Consider the following 22,850-nt stretch of genomic DNA (forward strand, 5'->3'; position numbering starts at 1 on the left):
GCCCCTGTCCACAATACTACCTGCCATACTGGAAACTACCGGCCCCATTCAAAGATGGGTAAAAACCAGAGAGAGGCCACAAGGGAACTGTGCATGAAAGCAGCAAATATTAAAAGCCAGAGAATAATGTAAGCAAGAGGCCAGTGAAGAACAAACACCACAGGAAGAATTACCCAAGGAAACAGATGAAGAATTTGGATAAATAACACCACTTCACAGACTCAAAAATAATAACAGTTCAAACAAAAGGGTCTTGCGTTAAAAGAAAATAATATTCAGGAAAGTACAGGGCTCAAATGATAAAGTACAGGATATGTGAAACAGATGAAAGTAAGTGGACAGAGTTATGAAATACTACAGAGATGATAATTAACTCCAGGAACTAAAAAATAACAAAGAATTTGACTGAAAAGATAGTAAGAAAAAAATGTTGAATGGGAAAGCACAGTTAAGTGAAATAAAAACGTTAAAGGTGAAGACCACAGATACAAAAAACCAAGGAGAAACATTATACCTATCTTCAGGGTTACTAAACAAGAGAACAAATAGAAAAGACACCTTAAATATAATATTTAAATCTGAAGACATAAAAACAGAGTCTACTTCTCCGAGTTGAATGGCAGGATCGAAGTAAAACTGATACAGAATGATAAAAACCAAGAAGCAAAATTGATGAAGTTACTGAACTTCTAGCTTACTAAAAATAGTCCACGGACATCTGAACAAAAAGCAAGACAAGAACAAGTGCAAAGACCAGTTTGCTTCAGCCTTCACAGTGACACCAAATACCAGATGACAGTAAAGTAGTGTTTCCATATTTCTGAGAAAAATAAGAATTAATACTAATTGGCTTTGATAATTACAGTTAACAATCAGAAAATAAATGTTAATAACCTAAGTTTTAAGAAGATAGTAAAACAAGAAGAGGGAAAAAGAGTTAGAAATGTCATTAATTTACCCATCTTTCATAGCAACAAGTCAAAAGATGTTGTTTGAAGTTAAATTCTGTCATTAAAAAAAAAACACAGAATTATCAGAACTCAAAGTTTTTTATTTTCTTTTTCTCTTAACTCTCAAATGATAGCATCACTTTGGTGAAAGGACGTTAACTTGAAAATAATAAATTCCTTTGGTTTAAACTCAGCTTCTATTTCTTCCATTGCATCAGAAGCAAACAAACATAACTCTATATTAGAAATACAAAGTATAAATATGATCCTATTTTTGTAAAACCATCTCTCTTTACTTGTATATACATACACAGAGATGCTGCAAATAATGCTCACCAAATGCTAATAGGTGTGAGACAGGGAGGTGATGGGACTTTGCATGCTTTAATGTTTTAAAATGAGCAATGCATCATCTTTTCAAAGAATAAAGCCATTATTCTACTTCAATAACTGCATAATCTTTCTCAAATCCCTGTATATCATTTTGTTCTCGTATCCCAGGTCTAAGAAATCAGACACCCAAGGGTGACGGGACTTGACAGAAGAATGACCTCATGCAGGACTAAATTTTAATAAATGTGCTATACACCTACTAGTTTGGATCATTATCAAATCTACTGATTAGGCTCAACAAAAGGAATAACTTTTAATATAACTAGATATGCCTGGAAACAGGATGAACTGCCACATGCAGTAGGAAATTCCAAGGAGTACTCAAGATACAGCGCTAAAGTAACCAACCAACTCTTATGAAAAGACAGCCGTGTACCAAGCACAGATTAGAGTCAATGACCTTTGTGGGCACTTCCAATTCTGAAAATACTTGACTTGGTGATGTGACGTCATACAACAAAGTCATGAATCTCTGTCTTATGCTGTATAAATAATAGTAGCAAGCAGGACTCATACTTATAGAACTCTACGGCTCTGAATTACTTTCATAAATATGTCATATTTTCTTTCACCCCATAACAACTCTTGAAATAGGTAGGACAGGTGTAATTAGTTCCACTTGGCACTTGAGAAAATTAAAATTCAGAAAGAAGTCACTGGTCCAAGATCATACAGGCAGAGAACTGCAGAGCCAAGACTTTGACTTTCTGTGATTCCATGTTTACTGCCCAGGCAGCTACTCTACATAAATGTACAGTGGCCTAGCGCTGACAATATATTTCACTTACATCAACTGGGGCTTTCTCAACAACTATAACTACTTAGCTCAAAATGGAAGAAAGGCTGGATTGTTCCTATTACAGTCTTTCTACCTTGTGTGAAGAAAGAGCCTTGAAACTTCATGGAAAAGAAATTTAAAGTAACCACCCTATATATGCCCATCGCTATGAAGCAAGCTTTTTTTCTGTAGGGAATTAAAGCTTTCCCAGAAAGGCCTGCTATTGTCCTCTTGCTTTCCAAATCCAAAAAGGAAAACTTACCCACTGTTAACGCTGAATGGTTTAAGCAGCTGTTCATCAGAGATAGTCACAGAGCAAAAGTTTGAACATGAACTCTGATAAGCTGGACTAATGTATACGCATGCATATGTTTTGGACACCTGCTCTAAACCAGCTGTTGAGAGCACTTGGGAAACACACTGAAATGGCTGGAAAACAATGGAGCAAAGCCAGGTTTGTGGAGTCAGGTCCACACACATTCACAATGAGAGCAACTGCTAAAATATGTTAAAGAGCACATAGACAAGGTTTTATGCTGATATATGTGAATAGAAAATAATGGATAACTGGGATCTTTTTAGAATTTATTTAATGTTATCTAATGGCAAATGGTAAAGTGACAAATTCAAGTGCAATGAAATGGAGTAAAAGAAAGAACTTAGAAACTGAGTAAAGAACTTAATGTGAATATACACACACACACACACATATATATATATGTATATAATATATATATAATATATATATATAATATATATATATTTATATATTGTATTTATATATTATTAATTGATTGATTGGTTGAAAGAGATGAAGACAGCACCTGAAAATAAGACTATTGATATGGCCACAAAAGAAATTTTACTAATGCTATTTAGGCTGTTTAAATATTTGAACATAAGCAGGAAGGCATAGCACGATATTCTGTGGCTCTTGGCAAGATTTTATCACCACTGGCAAACTGGAAATGTACAAAATAGTTTTAAGAGCCATATTCAAATCCCTTTTCAATTATGTAGACAGTGGCAATGTTGCACTCACTGCTGACATTTTAAAAACGTCATCTTAAAACTGACCTTGGGAATATACGTGAAATATAGAAAAGATAAATTTCCAAACTGCAATTTTCTCTCTGAATCAGACCGTATTAAAACTAACACCACCTGATTCAAGCAGGTTTAAAAACAAGCATCAATGTACTCCTTGTTCTAAGGCATCTATAACTGAAAACACAGATTGAGAAATATAAGGAACAGCAAGAAGAAAAACATAATTCATTGGGACAAACACATTAAGTGAAATACTCACTGCTCCTTCCTCTATAAAGACTTCTGAACTCATGAATTACGAGCTATGAGGCACGATCATTTAGAATGAATCACACATAATGTATTATACTTAATCAAGATAATATTTTCAGTCTATCCTCAGGGTAAGTATTAACACAAAGATTCTCTTTGCGATAATCTTCAGTTGTCATAAAATTAGTTACAGAGCAATGACACTGTCAAAATGTATAAACTTACAAAGCTGACACTGATCCATTCAAACGTAAAAATTTAATTACAACTGAACAAAAACATAAATATAAGATCAACATCATACATAAGAAAAGGGATAAGTGCTTTCTGCATGATAATGAGTGCAGGTTTCCATGTTTACACAGCGATGAGTCAGGAAAATTTGAATTTACTACATTTGCCCTATTTGTCTTAAGGAGTATAGAAAATTGTTTAACGTTACATTATACATGAAATTATCAGTGGTTTGCTGGAGCTAGCTCACCTCCAGCTCATGAGAGCCAATTGTTAAATTTTAAGGAATCTTGCAAGCTCTTTGTTAAACCATTGAAACCAGCCGTAGTGGGAATATTTACACCATGGGAATTGACAAATATTACAGATCAGGCCTCCCCACCCCATGCCCTAGAGCCAGTTTACTAGCACACACCACTAATCCACATACAAATAAGTACACAGTACAATTAATTCTCACAAAGTAAATGCACCCATATAGGTAATACTGAGATCATAAAAAAGAACATTACCCAAAAATCTACCTTATTATCATCTCTGAATCAAAACTCCCTCTAGAGGGCTAAAAATTTTCCAGAAACAAATACTACGAAGGAGAAATTTTAGCAAGGAAAAAAGGCTTTTTTTTTTTTTTAGATTCCACATACATGTAAAATCATACAGTATTTGCCTTTGTCTTTATTTCACTTAGTATAATGCCTTCAAGGTCCATCCACGTTGTCACAAATGGTAGGAGTTCCTCATTTTTTATGACTGAATAATACTCCACTGTGTATATATACCACATCTTATTTATCTTTTCATCTGTTGACAGACAGGTTGTTTCCATGTCTTGACTACTAGAAATAATGCTGCAATGATCATGGGGGTACAGGTATCTCTTCAAGTTAGTGTTTTCATTACCTTTGGATATACTGCCAGAAGTGGAACTCCTGGATCATATGGTAGTTCTGTTTTTAATTTTTTGAGGATCTTCCATAACGTTTTCCATAGTGGCTGCACCAATTTACAATCCCACCAACCAGTGCACAAGGATTGCCTTTTCTCCACATCCATGTCAGCATTATCTCTTATCTTTTTAATTGTGGCCATTCTAACAAGCGTGAGGTAATATGTCATTTCTCTGATGACTAGTGATATTGAGCATCTTTTTATGTTCCTGGCCTTTCAGATATCTTCTTTGGAGAAATGTCTATTCAGACTTAGGACCATTATTTTATTCCATTATTTGGGGGGTTTTGCTATTGAGTAGTACGAGCACCTTCTATTTGGGGATATTAACCCCTTATCAGATACACAGTTTGCAAACATTTTTTTCCCATTCTGTAGGTTGTCTTTTCATTTTGTTGATGGTTTCCTTTGCTGTAAAGAAACTTTTTAACTTGATGTAGTCCCACTTGTTTATTTTTTATTTTGTTGCTTGTACTTCAGGTGTCATATCTGAAACATCATTACCAAGACCTATGTCAAGAAGCTTTGTTCCTGTACTTTCTTGTAGGAGTTTCATGGTATCAGGTCTTACATTTAAGTCTTTAATCTATGTTGACTTAAGTTTTGTAAGTGGTGTAAGATATGGGTCCAATTTCATTCTTTCATACATGTATATCCAATTATCCCGGTACGATTTATTGAAGAGACTGTCTTTTCTCCATTGAGTATTCTTGGCTCCCTTGTCAAATATTAGTTGACCATATATGTTTGGGTTTATTTCTGGGCTCTCGATTCTGTTCCATTGGTCTATTTGTTGGGTTTTTTTCTACCAGTACCATACTGTTTTGATGACTATAACTTTATAGTATAGCTTGAAATCAGAAAGTGTGATGTGACATCTCCCGTTTTTTGTTTCTCAGGATTTCTTTGACTATTCAAGGTCGTTTGTGGTTCCATATAAATTTTAGAAATGTTTTTTCCTACTTCTGTAAAATACATAATTGGAATCTTGATATGGATTGCACTGAATCTATAGATGGCTTTCAGTCATATTAACATTGTAACAGTATTAATTCTTCCAATCCATGAACATGAGGTACCTCTCCATTTATTTGTGTTTTCTTCAATTTCTTTCATCAATGTCCTGTAGTTTTCAGCATAGAGATCTCCTAAAATTTATTCCTTTTCATCTCCTTAAATTTATTCCTAAGTATTTTACTGTGTTTGATGCTATTGTAAATTGAATCAATTTATTCCTTTTTCAGAAACTTTGTTGTTAGGGTATAGAAACGCTACTGATTTTTGTTATGTTGATTTTGTATCTTGCAACTTTACTGAATTCATTAATCATATCTATCAGTTTTTTGGGTTGAGTCTTTAAAATTTTCTATATATAAAATCATGCCATCTGCAAATAAAGACAATTTTACATCTTCCTCTGCAATTCTGACAACTTTTCTTTTTCTTTTTTTTTTTTTTTTTTCTTTTCTTTTTCTTACATGATTGCTCTAGCTAGGACTTCCAGTACTATGTTGAAAAGAAGTGGTGAGAGTGGACACTCTTGTCTTGTTCTCGATCTTAGAGGAAAAGCTTTCATACTTTCACCAATGAGTATATTAGCTGTGGGCTTGTCACATATGGCCTTTATTATGTTGAGATATGTTCCTTCTAGGCCTAACTTGTTAAGACTTTTTATCATGAATGGATGCGGAATTGGAAGAAGGCAATTTCAAGTGAAAGATATAATCTGGAAAATCATTTGTAAGTATCTGTGAAGGTGGGCTGGCAGAAAAAGACATGATGTACATTTATTTGAAGATAGCAGGAGCAATGGGGGAAGGAAAATATGAAACTGTATGTGTTGTGCAGCTATATAAAGAGTTATGAGGCACATGCCTCTGTATTAGACTTTATGAAATAGAGATGGTTTAACATATTGCCATTTTCTTAGTATTAATTTATGATGTTTATATTATGACCAGTATGAAGTACACAAAAAGTTCAAATAAATACTACAAAGTGATAGCCAGCACTTGATTACTGTTGAAATTCCCAGGATTTTTTTACCCTCTAATTTACACCAGTACTTTTCTGTGGAAAACCAAAGTTAAAAGCCTTTCATAATCATCCTATGCCCTTGATGAAAGCCAAGACTGCAGGTGCAAAGAGGACAGCATTTGACAGCAATCATATGCCATACAGCACTAGGATTAGGATTATGCTTGTGGTAGGAATTGATATATATTAAACAAAATCTGGCTTTTTTTGTGTGTGTGTGCCAGTGATCAGTTGTATCAAGTGGTTTTCCATTTTTTAATTATCATCTGAAAGTTGATTCTTAAACCAGCTTTGGTTCCGGAAACTGACGACAGCTAGACTTGCACAAAGAAGGGTTGCCTCTTCATAATTTTTTTTTATATTTAAGGGTTTAAAAACAAAAATTACACTTTATAGATAGATGTCTCTAACCTGTGACCTCTGTCTCACAGACAAAGAAGTGCTCTAATGAGAATAACTGCCCAAAATTAATGTTCAAAATAGGACTGCCACTGCGATTATACAGTTTGACTAACCAACCTTTATTGTTTTCCTCTTCATATGGATATTCATTCATCCATTTGTTTCCAGAGTCACATTGATCCTGCAAGAAAAGCACACACACAAAAAAACAAATAATTAGAACCAATAAGGGGTTAATATCCAAAATATATAAACAGCTCATACAACTCAACATCAAAAAATAACCCAATTAAAAAATGGGCAGAAGATCTGAATAGACATTTTTCCTAAGAGGACATGCAGATGGCCAACAGGCACATGAAAAGATGCTCAACATCGCTAATCACCAGGGAAACGCAAATCAAAACCACAATGAAATATCACCTCACACCTGTCAGAATGACTATCACCAAAAAGAACACAAATAACAAATGTTGGCAAGGATGTGGAGAAAAGAGAACCCTCGTACACTGTTGGTGGGAATGTCAACTGGTGCAGCCACCGTGGAAAACAGCATGGAGGTTCCCCAAAAAACTAAAAATAGAACTACCATATGACCCAGTAATTCCACTCCTGGATATATATCTGAAAAATAAAGAAAAACACTAATTCAAAAAGATACATGAACCCCAATGTTCATAGCAGCATTATTTACAATTGCTAAGATATGGAAGCAACCTAAGTGTCCAACAACAGATGAATGAATAAAGAAGATGTGGTATACATATACAGTGGAATACTACTCAGCCATAAAGAATGGAATTTTGTCATTTGTAACAACATGGATGGACTTGGAGGCTATTATGCTAAGTGAAATAAATCAGACAGAGAAAGACTGTATGATATCACTTACATGTGGAATCTAAATAATACAACAACCTAGTGAAGATAACAAAAAAGCAGCAGACTCGCAGATAAAGAGAACAAACTAGTGGTTACCAGTGGGGAGAGGGAAGTGGGGAGAGGCAACGTAGGAGTAGGGGAGTAAGAGGTACAAACTATTATGTATAAAATAAGCTACAAGGATATGTTGTAGAACGCAGGGAATATAGCCAGTATGTTATAACTATAAATGGATTGTAACCTTTAAAAATTGTGAATCACTATATTGTACACCTGTAACTTATCTAATATTGTACATCAACTATACTTCAATTTTTAAAAATGAGAAAAAAGTTCCACATGTTGGTAACATTCTTCCACTGGCGGAAAGAAAAAGAAAACCTTAATTCTGCAATTTTTGAAGCTCTTGATTAGTGGAGTGACACAATAACAATAATAGCTGATGAACAGTTTTGGTCTTTGCTTCCTCTTTAGCAGCCATGTAAAGGGCAGAATGGAGGAATGAAGAAACAGAGGCAGAAACTCCAGCTATGACACTATGACAGATCCTGGGCACAAGATATGAAAATCTGTATAAAGATAAGGCAGGGAGGGGAGAAAAAGAAAGGCATGCAACAGGGAGAGAAGGCTGGGGAGAAAACGGCAGAAACTGCTTTAGAAGTAAATTTAATATAAGAAAGAGAAGTCACAAATGTTCCGGCTGGAGCAGTTGGCTCTATTATTCTTAGCAACTAAGAGATTGTTAAAGGAATTCTGTTTTCCCTCTTTACAGTTGATACAAATGTGCAGAACAACTAACACGAATACTCTTGGGTGTATTGGGTTACTTGGGTATTGGCTCCATGTCAGCCAATACCCAAGTAACTTTTTAAAAACTGATCTAAGATATGGTCACTCCTTAAAAATTAAACAAATACCAAGTAAATATTTATGTGATTTCTAAAAGCTTCCAAACCCCCAACACCATTTGGATCTCACCAAATAGAATTAGATATTGCTGGATTGGAGAGTTCTGATTACAATAGCCCATTTGCCCCATTTGGATAGATCTTAAAAGTCCTCCTATTTAGTCTCTCTCAGTATTATGTAACTTGCTTCAGAATTTCCATTTCATGAGGCGAATTTTCTTTGGCATTCAGTTAAGCCAGCTTATTAGGCACAGTTGACTTTTTTTTTTTTTTTTTCATTTGGAATTACACTCAAGAGGGGACACGCCTTGGAGTCCTTAGCAGCGCCCATTCTGTGCCATAGCAGCGCCCATTCTGTGCCAATGTCTACACAGGTAGTATCCAGCCAGGTCTCCTTTGTACGTGTTTCCATACATTTGAACAGAAAAAAGAGTTCACTCACTCATAAAGCCTTAAATGAAATGTACCAGAATGTACGTGTTCCATGGGCTTGGCCTGTAAGATGAAGTGGTCTTTTCATTTTATTCCAGTTTTAACCCAATCGATTGATCAGTCAGTCAATGACTCTCCCTCCCTCCATCCCTCCCTCCTTCCATCTCTCCCTCTATGTCTATACTGATATAGAGGTGTCTCTTATGACTCAAAACACATCCCCTAATATATAGTACAGCTTTCACCACTACTAGAAATGCCACTAAGAAGCAATGGAACATAAATGCAATATTTTAATATGACAGTGGCGAAATATTCTCTTGAAATTCAGAGGATAATTCTTCTATTTTACATTATGAAACCATAATAGGGTACCCCTTGAAAGAACTAAAAAGTCATCTAAAACACCATGTTGTTATCAAAATACGTCTTGTCCTTTCTATTCTTCAAAATATATTTCAATCCATCAGTTCTCACTTCTCAGCAGAATGTACCAGGTACTTCAAAACTGGTTTCAATCTTACATTCTGGTTCTATAAATGTTTTCCACACTTTAATAAACCATGAGAATTTTTACATGACATTCAACTTATTAATGCTTCTTCCTAAATACATAATACTCCACTGTAGGGATACAGTATTATTTACTCCCTCATTTTTGTCTACTAGTTTATGATTTTTTACTATTACTGATAACACACATCCTTCTACGTTAATCTTGGACACAAGGACCTCTGCTAGCCTGGAGCATGCCTTTGGACAACTAGAAAGGATGCCCTCTCTGGGTAGACACAGACAGACTCTAATCAGGAGGTGGGGCCCGGCCAGGGAAGCCTAGTGTAGATTTCCACCACTCACCCCTCAGCCAAGCATCTATATCCTACACCACTGTACTTAGCTGCCCTATCTGCACCTTTAATTATTGCCTTAGAATATAGTTATATAAGTATAATTACTGGATCATAATAATATGAACTTTTTTCACTCTTTCAAAATATATTACCCAAATTGCTTGTTATACAGACTACATCAATTTATATTCCCACAAGAAGCTGTACCTGTTAACCTAGTTCTACTACCATCTACTGCCCAATATACAGCCCATTGCTCAGCAAACTTTAGGAGATAAAATAAAGGGTTGTCAAATGAATAAGAGAAGCTAATGATAAGAAACAAAAGAAAAATAAACTCCCCTTTATATCAATTTTGTGGATATTTCTTAACCAAGTAACTAGGGCCTTAATTATATAATTTGTATTTTTTTGATGCAATTAAGCTACAGACCACAATAAACATTAAATTTTGTGAACTATACATAAAACAACATCACACATTTTTACAGCATTTGAGGATTTACCAAGTATCCTCATGATAATATTTGTTCTGAAAGCACTTCTGTGAGTTGAGCACATGAACATTTTAAGATCCACTTGACAATGACGATCAGAGGTTAATTTCCTATGCAAGGTAACAAGTCAGATAATGGTGGGGTCCTTTTAAAACCCCTGAGTTAGTCCCAAATGTTAGTGGACGGCTCTTTGTAGTATATCTCTGTAACTACCTATAATTTAAATGTACACCTCAGTATGTTTTAAACCTGGGGACAGCTTGGTATAATGCTAACTTCTGTTTTCCATTCAATTGAAGCTGTTCAAAGAGCACTCAAGGTCATCTTTTGCTCTGTAGCACCCACCCCACAGAAAACGAAGACACAGTTTAGGATTGAGAAGACCTGTCCCTAGTTTCACCTCTGTCATCTACTGGCTGTGTGACCTTAAAAACCTCAATCAACCTCTCTGAGGCCCAACTTCCTTCTCCACAGAAGCAAGGATAATACCTGTTTCACCTACCCCACATACCCTAACTGAAGTAATGTCTACACAACAATCTGCACTAACATATACGTAAGCACACGTAAGAATTATCACTCTTTAATCAATGGACAGATATTAAATAGGAAAACAACAGAATTTCCCCAAATTAAGACCACAAGATAGAACAGATGAAGCTCCAATTTTATTCATGCTAAGGGACCTTTGGGTTGTTCCCCAAATCCCCATCAAAACCAAACCATGATATAAAATAGGAAACTGGCACATTTCCAATAACAGTTATTATCTCATCAATTTCCTAATTAAAAGATTATTTAACTCTGCCAAATAGGTTTGTGAAATTATCCAGTAAATCTTCCCTAAGTACCAAAGTTTTAAAGGGCACTGTCCTCATCAAAAAACTCATCACACGTGTTCTGGTCCTCACTTTCCTGGCTCCAAAAATGATTCTCAATTGTCAGGTGAAGAAAAGCAAAGGGTTAGGTAGTCACTTATTCCAATATGAAAAACATGAGAAATAACAAAAGGCATAAAATGTTGTATTTTAGAAAGAATTTTAGATTTACTTTTAAACAAAAATATTGCTACCTGGAACCACTGGTAAATACTGGTTTTTCTTTTAGTGGAGAGTCTGGAGAAGTTCTACTTACACCTGTTTCTCTCTTCAGTAGCTATAAGCAATAGAGAATGATTGTCCAAATTCTTCACTTTCCAACTCTTGTTTTCTTCCCTAAAATTTCCACTTGGTCAGCCAGCTTCCATAAGAATTCAAAGAGAGTATCCTGGATAACAGAAATGACCTTGGCCAGAATGAAAGTGGATGCTATCCTCCTTAATGAATAAGGAGTTACTTCGGAATAACTACCTCAGAGTACAGGCATTACATTACCCTCTAGTAACAGGCTGCTGGCTCTTCATCACATCTTAAATGATCTATTATGTTCTCAATCTTTAAAGGCTAGTGTTTAACATATTCAAAATACTTCAGGACCCATGAGTACACTTGTTGCTGGCTCCTCTGATAATCCCTTTATGTATCTTTAAGCAGAGACACAGAAACACATTTTAAAAGTGTTTACAGACATCTGACTAGTCAGGGCATACCACTCTGCCCACAGGTAATTTAGTTTGCTCTGTTTCAAAGAACTGAATCCTGATGCCGGTAGAGCAATCCCATTTGGAATTCCGTCTTCTGGATTCAACTTTACAAATCACTACTTCATTCGTTGTGATCTTGTGTTTTCAAGTGCTGATTTTTAAAAAAAGCCAAGTAATAAAGGTGTAATATACCTATTCAGTTCAGTTACCACAACTTTTAAAAGCTGATTAGGGAACTCACAGGCAGGCCTGTGCATTTCAGTCTGAGATATTACATAACAGGATCCATGTTGGCCTTACTCTGTATCAAGGTTTCTGATATATAAGTTGCCTTTTTTTGTTGAAAGTTATTTCTGTTTCATCTGTCGTGGTGAGTTATCTTGGGAACTAAAAATGTTTGAAGGTTAATCTAAATATTTCAGGAGATAAATGCAAATCTAAGCGCTACATTTTCATAACTATTTTGACTTAAAATGAAAAGAGACACTAAAGACACAAAGCAGTAAGCTTGTTGCTAGGTGACAGGTGACACCTACAGTATCTCTTCTGAACCTGTACAGCATGAGACATCTTACTGCTGAGAAAAGACACACGGATTTCCATGGCACACACATCATTCTCCGTAGAGAAGCAAACTAATGTTCAGGTATTTTTAAATACAGGCCACAGGTAGTCAGGAAATTACATCTATATGAATATGTGATTTTAGATATGCCTCTCACAATAAATAGAAAAGGATAGCTCTTTAGTTTCCATTTTGAGTATATATGGCTCTATAATCTAAATAACATCTACATATGAAATACATAAAATTTTCATGACTCGTGAATAAAGATTAAAGAGTGGTAATTCTTCTTTGTATCCCACTTCAGAATTTTCACACTTTTAATAGAAATCACTTCAACTAGGGTAGGCAGAATCCATAGAGAAAGCATTATCCTGAAAAAAAGGAACCCAATTTGTATTAAATTTATTAATACAAGAACATCATAGCAAAGATCTGATGAATGCAAAAAGAAAAGCACAAAAAGCCTCAATGTAGATTATTTCCTGGACATATTTTATAATTACACACCTACTTTGTAGCATTACCTCCCTTCCTTGAGACAAAAACCCAGGCACCAAGTTCCACCCCCCTCCTTTACTCGTCAGGCAATCCAAATGATGATATGGAAACGCCAAGGACGCTTTTATGCCCAGAATTGGGACTTCACATGAATGAATGGTATGTTCCACTCCCATAAGAAAGGTGGTACTGATGGTCACGAAAAAGATACAGGCATGAACGCCAGACAGAATGAACACCAGCTTTAACATGTGGGGTCATATAACTTGGGGCAGGTTGCTTCACCTTATGTACTCCCTTTCCCGAATTTATTAAACTGGTAACATAAAACCCTGTGCGGTGCACTGAAAAGGAAAATGTAGACAATGTATCTACCACACTACCTGGCACATACTAGTTACTCAGCAAATGTCAGTCCCGCCCCTACTCCCTACATTTATAATCAAGTGTCCAATCTCCTACTTCCACTTAAACTTTCCCGAGAACTAGGAACCAGCAATGACCTACTCTGGCCCAAGTTACACTTCCTCCATACCACCTTCAACCATGAGAGTGTGTCTCTTACAGGAAGATCCTGGGAATACAAAGACAACAGGATCTCCACTCTAGGGTGTCACAGTACAGTGTCTATAATGCGCCCATTAAGAGAGTTCAATGATGTAACAGCTAACAGAAACAGGAGAAAGGGAATTCAAGGTCATTAATAACTCATATCCCATAATAATACCCTTGGAATTCTGTAAGTTACATACAAATCATTTGGAAATTCTCCATTTACAAAATTGTTCTTCCCTATCTCCAGCTCTATGTTTCTCTGAAATTATGTTTCCATCCAGGAATTCTTCACTATTAAGAAAAACAGACAATACAGAAAGAGCAAACTTGAAGAACTAAGGTCCCACATGGAGTAAGGTGTGCTTTGCACAATCATTTAAGAACAGAGTTCTCTGAATAAACCGCCCATTCTCTGAGGGAGGAGGCAGAGCCAAAGCACACTGACGTGGAAATTACTCTCTCAATCTGTTTGCGGCTTCCGTTACACCCCATCATTCTGCGCAGACAGAGAACAAATAAACCCTTAAAAGAAAGCAACCATAGCAAATGAATTAAGCCTTTCTTTTACACATATTGTGCTCAATAGAATGGTTTGAAAAGTAATGTATGCTATGCTCGTCTTGCAGTGTAATTGCCATTTTACTGGGACTGCGTAGTCAAAAATCTGATTTGTATTGCAAAGGACTGACAAGATGATTCAATCTTGTCTTCGTATGTCTAATTTATGTGATTCAGATTGCAACACAAATATGAGCATGTGCAATTTGTACTTGCATGGAAAGCTACTGTATATAACACTACGTTCTGCCAAAAGTAACTTGGCCACACACTAGTCTGCATTGCCACGTGGGGGACCCTAACATCCTTCCCCTAACCCTCTCTGTCAGGATGTGTCTTAAACCATCATGCCAAAGATGTTAAAAAAAACTTTGGAGTTTTTAAGAGGCTGGTAGGATAAGAGGAGTAACAGGGTACCCAGATACTTATTTATCTCCAGTTCACTTCCCAGCACTTTCTATAAATATAATGTGGTTGTGTGATTTACACATAGAAAAGCAAACTTCAAGGTTTGAAAACAAATGAAAATAAAACCATGGTAAACACACATTTGGTACCACTTATAAACGCATAATTCACACAGCCTAAGAACTTCTTCACTACTTTACTTCAATGGGTATTATCTGAACATAGCTGGGTGTATATATTATTGGGTAATTAAAATTTTATACACTAAAGAGCTATGACATAGTCAAGAAAAATAAATGCCTCGGGCTTCCCTGGTGGCACAGTGGTTGAGAACCCGTCCGCCAATGCAGGGGACGTGGGTTCGAGCCCTGGTCCGGGAAGATCCCACATGCCGCGGAGCAACCAAGCCCCTGCGCCACAACTACTGAGCCTGTGCTCTAGAGCCTGCGAGCCACAACTACTGAGCCCACAAGCCACAACTACTGAAGCCTGCGCACCCAGAGCCTGTGCTCCACAACAAGAGAAGCCACTGCAATGAGAAGCCCGCGCACCGCAAGAAAGAGTGGTCCCCGCTCGCCGCAACCAGAGAAAGCCCACACGCAGCAACAAAGACCCAACGCAGCCAAAAATAAATAAATAAATTTATTAAAAATATAAATAAATAAGTGCCTCATTCAGTATACATATTTGGCTTTCCTATTAATTATTGCTTTCTATGTTTAGCTTGCCAATGTTAAGCAAGATAAATCCCACTCAAATGCATAGTAAACTGTTTGCGTAGGGAGTAAATTTATTTTCTAGTCCATCATAACAATAGTCGATTAAAATATGTTGCTCTTATCCAGTTTTGAATTAATTCATGTGAAATAAAACAAATATTTATTAAATCGTGGGGAAAACATTCCATCAAACTGTAAACCCTGAGTAGAAAAACAAATGGCACACAATTACAGTTGACATTTAAATGAAATTTGCAATCTCGAAATATTTAACAAGAATTAGAAAACATCAGACGAGGTATTTTTAGGATACTTTTATGTTCAATCTCTTCACGTATCTGGATGCAAAGAAGTTTTAACACAGGCAGATTTTAAAATAGAATTTGAAAGATGGATCAATGAAGTAAATAGATTCGTTTCAGTGACATTTTGACATAATGATACAGAAACAAGAGGGTTTATTTGATATTTTTAATGAAAATCTTGCCTTACTGAACGATAGTTTTGACCAGCTGAACTCATTAATCTAGTGTGCATATTCAGACATCATAATCATTGCCCCATGTAGTTCATAATCTGGTCCATAACAGATAGCTGGCTGTCATAGCAAGCACATAATCAATAAGTATTTCCCAATGATAAGCAAATTAGTAGACTGTCAAATGTATTCCATAACCGTATGCTTCTCTCATAATTAATTAATACCAAAATATCAAAATACTATTTTGCTGAGAATGACAAATGATATATTAGGTTGATTCTTGTTCAGAAGGATCAAGAAGACCACTTGAAAAACTGAAAAATACTGAAACTGGACCTCAACTCAAGTACAATCCAAGCAGTTAATTGATGAAGGTCCACTGACATTTATTACATGGTACATATATTCTGTTATTAATTCATCTGTGAATCACCTATATGCCAGAAATTGAGGGCATTACAAATTATATGCCACAATGCCTAATTTAAAGAAGCTCACAGACAACAAAGGCGAGACAAATATAAATAAGTAAAATAATTATAACAATAATAGATACCATCTATTGAATGTTTACCATACGTTTAACATGAACTAGGTGTTATTATATATATTAGTTAATAAATGCATGTACAAGGCATAGCTATTCTAATGACCTAGAATGAATACCCACATTTTAAAATGAAAGTAACTGTAATTAAAGTCCATATCCTCTAACTTATATCAAGTTGAAGAACTAATAACATCATAGGAGGTCTGGTGAAAAGAATAAAGTACAGCAGGAAGTTGAGGGAACCCACAGCAAGGTGAAACAAAGCTGAGTCTTGAAAAGTGAGGAAGAAAAGACATTTCAGGGAAAGGGGATGTACTAGGAATGAGTACATTTAAATCTGAGTCTGAGAACACTCACACATATATGTACAGACACATAAAATTTACACACACATATATGACCGAGCGTCCTAAGAATCGGCATACCTACCCCAGCCAGCCCATGTCACCCAACGAGGGGCTCTAATATAGAAGTCTGTAATGTGGAGAGAAGGTCCATTTCAAATAAATAATCAAAACAATCCTGAAAGCATAACTTCTAGTGTCTTAGGTGCCCATCTGTCTTACAGTATAAAGGGATTTATATTATATATGCTAAACCAAGAACATTAAAATATGATTTAAAGAAGCTAATTCTATGGAAAAAAATGACTTTAAAAGTGCTTTCTCATGAACTGTGCTATGTTCCATGATGGAAGGTATTTCTGACATTTCTGACCCTCATGGATCAAATATTTCAAAATATTTATTAATCAAATACAAAGCAATGAAAATATGCGCATAGATAGTATGTATACTATCTTCAATATGCTTCAACCTTCAGGTTCATAAAATGCTTTATGACATACAGGCCTACCCTAGCTCTCCTTTTTAAAGGTATTTTATTTCATTGAGGGGCTTTAAAGTTCCCTCACCACATCTGGGTTCTCATTCTGTACTCCTCTCCAGCATACGCATCTTCTCTCCTACCTTAAAAATATCCCCAATATGCATGGGCAAGTATTTTTACACTTTAATTTAAATACAGTATCAAACGACAACTGATTTTAAAAGGACAGTCTTTTAAATTCTTTAACTTTATTCCCAAAAGGATGGCTAAATACACCCCATATATCATGTATTTTAAGATTAACAAAAGGCTGGAGGTGGCATGCTGTTATTTGGGAAACTACTGGGCCTGCTAAAAAAACATTGGTAAAACCAGGTGTTGAGGTCTGACACATACTTCACCTCCGCAGAAAGCCATGGTCTGGAGAATGAAAATAACTGCATTGCAGTTCATGAGAACCAAGTATTGATAGATGACGACTTGCTAGTAATCAAGAAGAGGGCTATGAAGTATGCACGTGAGTCTGCTGTTCAACTTGAATTTGAAAAGAGCATTCAACCAGCATCTAAGTGAACACAAGTGTCACACAAGAGCAAGCCATATACTATTTGCTTTAATGGATGCCAGCCTTTGTCCAAAATATATTCATTTCTTTCATCATACAGGTTGCTGGTTGCTAATTTACATAATGAACATTTATTTAAATTTTGCTCACAAGCTTCAAACTTCAACATGCTTCCACCTTCAGGTTCATAAAATGCTTTATGACATATAGGCCTACCCTAGCTATCCTTTTTAAAGGTGTTTTATTTCGTTGAGGGGCTTTAAAGTTCCCTCACCACATCTGGGTTCTCATTCTGTACTCTTCTCCAGCATATGCATCTTCTCTCTTACCTTCAAAATATTCAGATAATCTCTGTCTCAGTGCTGACAGTCAGCCAGCTCTACTACTACATGTAACTTCAGGTAACTACAGAACAATTTCTATCCTTCCTCAGACATGTGATCACAACTCATTAACTCTACGGTGATCCACCTCCCCGGACCGTGAAATGGTCTCTTTGATGACAGATGTATATTTAGCGTTATAGATAACCTGCACCTGGAAAGAAAATTCCCCTCCCCCGTTTCAATGAGGTCTCTGATTCTTTTCTCCAGTCTCTCTACTACCATTGGATGTCTTTTAAATAGTCTACCTCCCTACAGAGGGGTATCTTCCAAAACTCTCCTTAATTTTACAATGGGCTTTGATCTCTTAGGAAGTTCACCCACCAGGGATTTGATTATTACCTCTCAAATGAACATCCCTAAGCCTAAACTCTTGCTAAAATCTTGCTCTACTTTTTTTTCCACATAGATATTATAGAATGGTGTCCAGTGTATGCATGAGTCACTCCAAAGCTAGCTATCACCCATGGACCAATCAGTTATCAAGAGGCGGCTACACGAGCTACTCTCGATTACAGAAGGGCAAGCAACTTGAAACACATCTAGTGCTCCAACTCTCTTGAACAACCCTTTCTACCCAGCATCAGTTTTTAATGCAAGCAAACTGTACGATGCATTTTGTTTGGAGTTTCTATGGTTCTTAGCAATATGCTGAATTCCTGTAGCCGACCACTAAACATTATTTGGTGAGATTCGTGTCACATTAGATAGAGTAAACAATACTACGGTATACGGCAATACTACCATTATCTACTGTGTGCTAGTGATTAGCTAACCGATCTGGGCCTCGGCTCCCTTATCTATGAAATTAAGGAGCTGAAACGTCTTCAAGTTTCCTTTCACTTATAAAGTTGTGGAATCTACAAATCCTCTATTTTAAAAATGCACAAAAAATGAGAAAGAAAAGAATCATACGAAGTCACCAAAAATAATTTATGGAACGCAATTTATTGAGTTCATACTGTAAAAGAAGGTATTTATATTAGAACACAGGAATTATTTGGAGAGTCCAATTCTCTGAAATTCTTTTAAAGTGGAATAAACAGCTGTTGTTGAAAAAAAAAAAGCACAAGTCTACAAGGCATATGCTATGAGCTGGAATACATTAATATTGGTCAACAGAGTTTGAGTTCTACCTCTGAATTGATGAACTCAGTGAAATTTATCAAAACTTCTCCTTCCCACTGGCTCCTAACCTGGCAGAATATCATGGATGACTAATAGGTCAATGGTAACTTAGCACACCACATCTCTTTACTATGTGGCACTCTGAAGAGAAATGCTTAGGAGGTAAAGGTGGGACCATGAAGTGAAATATTTTCACTATTTCCAAAGCTCAGCTTGTGGACACACCAGTAGCTGAACGATCCTCTGGAGGTGGCCTCGAACAATTCCAACGGTGAGGAGGGAGAATTCCTTTTCTAAGCACAGTTCCATGAAGCACTGCATTACAGTAGTGTTCATCTGTGACCATAAGTAATTTCTTCCCCTAGGGTTTTACCATGGCCACTTGGAATGCTCAGAAACATGTCTGCGACATTGTTTTGCATAAATTAAAGGAATATATTATTTCCAACAGTATCTCAGCAGCAAAAATGTACTCTGTATACCAAGTATGCACCAGGCAGCGTCGCAGGTACTTCATACACATTATCTTAGGTAGTCCTCACCACGAAGGAGGGATATTAACCTCCACTTTACCAGTGAAGAAAGCTTCATGGCTACTGAACTGCACAGTGGGGATCTGAACACTCTTCTGTCTGATTCCAAAGTCCATACTCTTTTCCTCACACCACAGTGCCCCTCACTAGAAGCTCCTGAGGTGTGAGCTTGATGAAAGCGCTATGCCAGGACAAATTTATCCAGGTACAGATGTGGCCAGCTTTCAGGCTCTGCAACACTCACTTTGTGGATCCGGGCAGCCATTGAAGAGACTGCTGTTCCCATTCTCAATTATGATCAGGAGCCACTGATGGCCCCAGTGTTGCTATTGCTACACTTGGGCAGCATTTCTCCATGCATGTTCTGTGGACGGAACGGGGTCTATATTAAACCAAGGACATCAGAGCTCCTTTTGCCAATGCATTTTGTTTTTAATGTAGCTTTTCTCAGAGATATTATGCAAGAACACTCCCCCATATAACCAGAAGTCCCAGGAGCCTCAGAAGTTACTGGAAAGTTAACCCTCCCATTTTTACAAGACCATGAACAGTAACTGCGGAGTTCTTCAGAGCTGGATGACATTTAACGTCCTAGAGACCTGAATTCGAAACTCAGCTTTTCTATTTCCAAGTTAAATGGCCATGGCCCGATCACAATCTCTCTAGAATTCAGGTTTTCAACATCCACAAGAATGGCTAAAATAATGCCTACCTTGCAGCATGTCTGTTATGTCTAGAGAATCTAAGAAGTGCAATTTGCAGAATACACTCGATAAGAAGAGTAGTTATTATTAAATTATTACTTTTCATAATTATAAGTACTACTTTGGTTTTGAAACGCAGAACTAAGCAACACTACTAAGCCACAGAATCTGCTGGAGCCAGAAAGAGATCAGAAAAAAAGCCACATGAACCTCTCTGGGTATCCTGTATTATTAAATGATACTAATTTAAGAAAAGAGAAAGAGTTACTAAAGACAACCAGATTTCCAGAAAACATGCATGAATGAGTATGCCATACTCTTCTTCTACAGGGAACAAGGCAACAGGAGATGGGTTTACAATTTTTCATAGTCATATGACCCAAATAAACTAAAACCCACAGAAGTAAAGATCGTTCTGAAAATCCATCATCCAGAATTCCTGTTTATGGAGATTATTTGGCTCCATCTTCTAAAACTTAACAACTTAATATTATACCTATTCCAGACGTAGACGTTGATTTTCAATAACTTCTACAGCCTCTCTTTTACTGCCTCTCTAATGTCATCCATCTTATCCCTGTAATTACTCGGAAATCCACACCTTGATCTCTTTCCTATGAACTTTAATCACTCATTCACAGATCAACAACTGCTTCTCCTCCTTCCTCCTCTTTCCAACTAAATCCCTCGTCGAGTTAAAAATAAAGGAGGACTCCAGGTTCCAGCAAGCACCGATTTCAGAATTTTGTTTATAATTACCATGAAAACATACACCGGGACAGCATAAAACCTCTACCCACAGTACTGAAGAAACTAAAAGTCACGGACTCCTAGTGGTTACTCCAGTAGCCACCAGTTGTAGCTGCTGAGCACCTGAAACGTGACTGGTCCAAATCAAGCTGCTCTGCAAGTGTGACATGCACACCAGATTTTGAAGACCTTTTACCAAAAAGCGTAATTTAAAAGACTTCATTTATCATTTTATATTGATTATGTGTTGAAATGGCAATACTTTGGATATGCTGGGTTAACTAAAATATATTATTAAAATTAATTTCACCTATTTCTTTTTACGTTCTAGCATGGCAATCAGGAACTCTACAATTACTGAAGCAGCTCGCATTATATTTCTATTAAACAGCACCGGTCAAGGTCCTACATTTCAAAGCCTTGTACAACACACTGGGAATTTTCTTGGCCTCTAATTGTATTTTATAGAGACCTTAATGACTTGTCTTCCACTGAATTCCCCAAAGATATGTTTTCGTGTTTAATCTAGCATTTAATGTATCTGGATGTGAATACATCCCAACATGTACTGTTAATTGAGCACGGTCTTCAGCTCCTTGGAAAGCTATAATTGTTAAGAATGTATTTGATGCTTGCTGGTACCTGATTTTTATCTCACCAGATTATCAATCTTCAGATCTCTGAAAACTCTGCAAAGTGATCTCAAAAGTGTTGTGTGTATCTTCCAGAAGCAGTCATTCATGCACAGCCATGCCTGAATTCAAGTGTCGAGGGCTTTCCCTAATCCTCATAGCCTATTAAAACTAAAAGATTCCCAGAGGGAGAGAAATACAACCCAACATCCACTTTATGTCCTGAAGCATAGCTGTATTTAAATTGATAAAATAAAATATAACGTATTTTGCATCACATATCCACTCTGCTGCTGATGGGAAATACACTGGACAATATATACATCATTAAACTGAACACAGCCAAGTATATTATGTTACAGCATCATTTGGAAACTCAGGCCAAACAATCCTCCGCAATTTCTAAATGTCAAAACTACTGACAATAACATTTTCATCCATTCTGTGTCTCAATGTTGCTCTTTATGTTTCTCCTTAGGCATTCTTCTGAGTAAACAAATTTGATTAACAGAGTTTCTCGTTTTCATAATGTGTAAAAGTGGTGAAAGACTTCATTGTACATTTAAGGAATTTTTCCAGCACTTTTATTGACAAGTAGCAGTACCTAAAAAACAATCACATATTATAACTCATACCAACCCTCATTTTTTTCATGGAGTTACGTGTGAAGTCATGTTTTCAATCGTATGATTTCTACCAAATATCCCTGGTGGGTCAGTTCCCGCCAGATGCTAACTTTATGAGTAAGTGTGGTACCAGGCAACGTGAGCAGGGCTAGACTCGGAAGACAC

The 22,850-nt window shown here is 36.5% G+C and overlaps 1 protein-coding gene across 1 annotated transcript in view; it reads right to left on the minus strand.

Annotated features, from left to right (window-relative positions):
• KLF12 (Kruppel like factor 12) overlaps nucleotides 1–22,850 on the minus strand; it is a 460,117-nt gene that overhangs the window by 311,844 nt on the left and 125,423 nt on the right. Inside the window, 1 exon segment of the mRNA XM_036831128.1 lies at nucleotides 7,165–7,228. Within this exon segment, the coding sequence (XP_036687023.1) occupies nucleotides 7,165–7,197 (33 nt within the window). The 5' untranslated portion in view covers nucleotides 7,198–7,228.

This window comes from Balaenoptera musculus, chromosome 18 (assembly GCF_009873245.2).
Source record: "Balaenoptera musculus isolate JJ_BM4_2016_0621 chromosome 18, mBalMus1.pri.v3, whole genome shotgun sequence".
In the NCBI taxonomy this organism is placed as follows: Eukaryota; Metazoa; Chordata; class Mammalia; order Artiodactyla; family Balaenopteridae; genus Balaenoptera; species Balaenoptera musculus.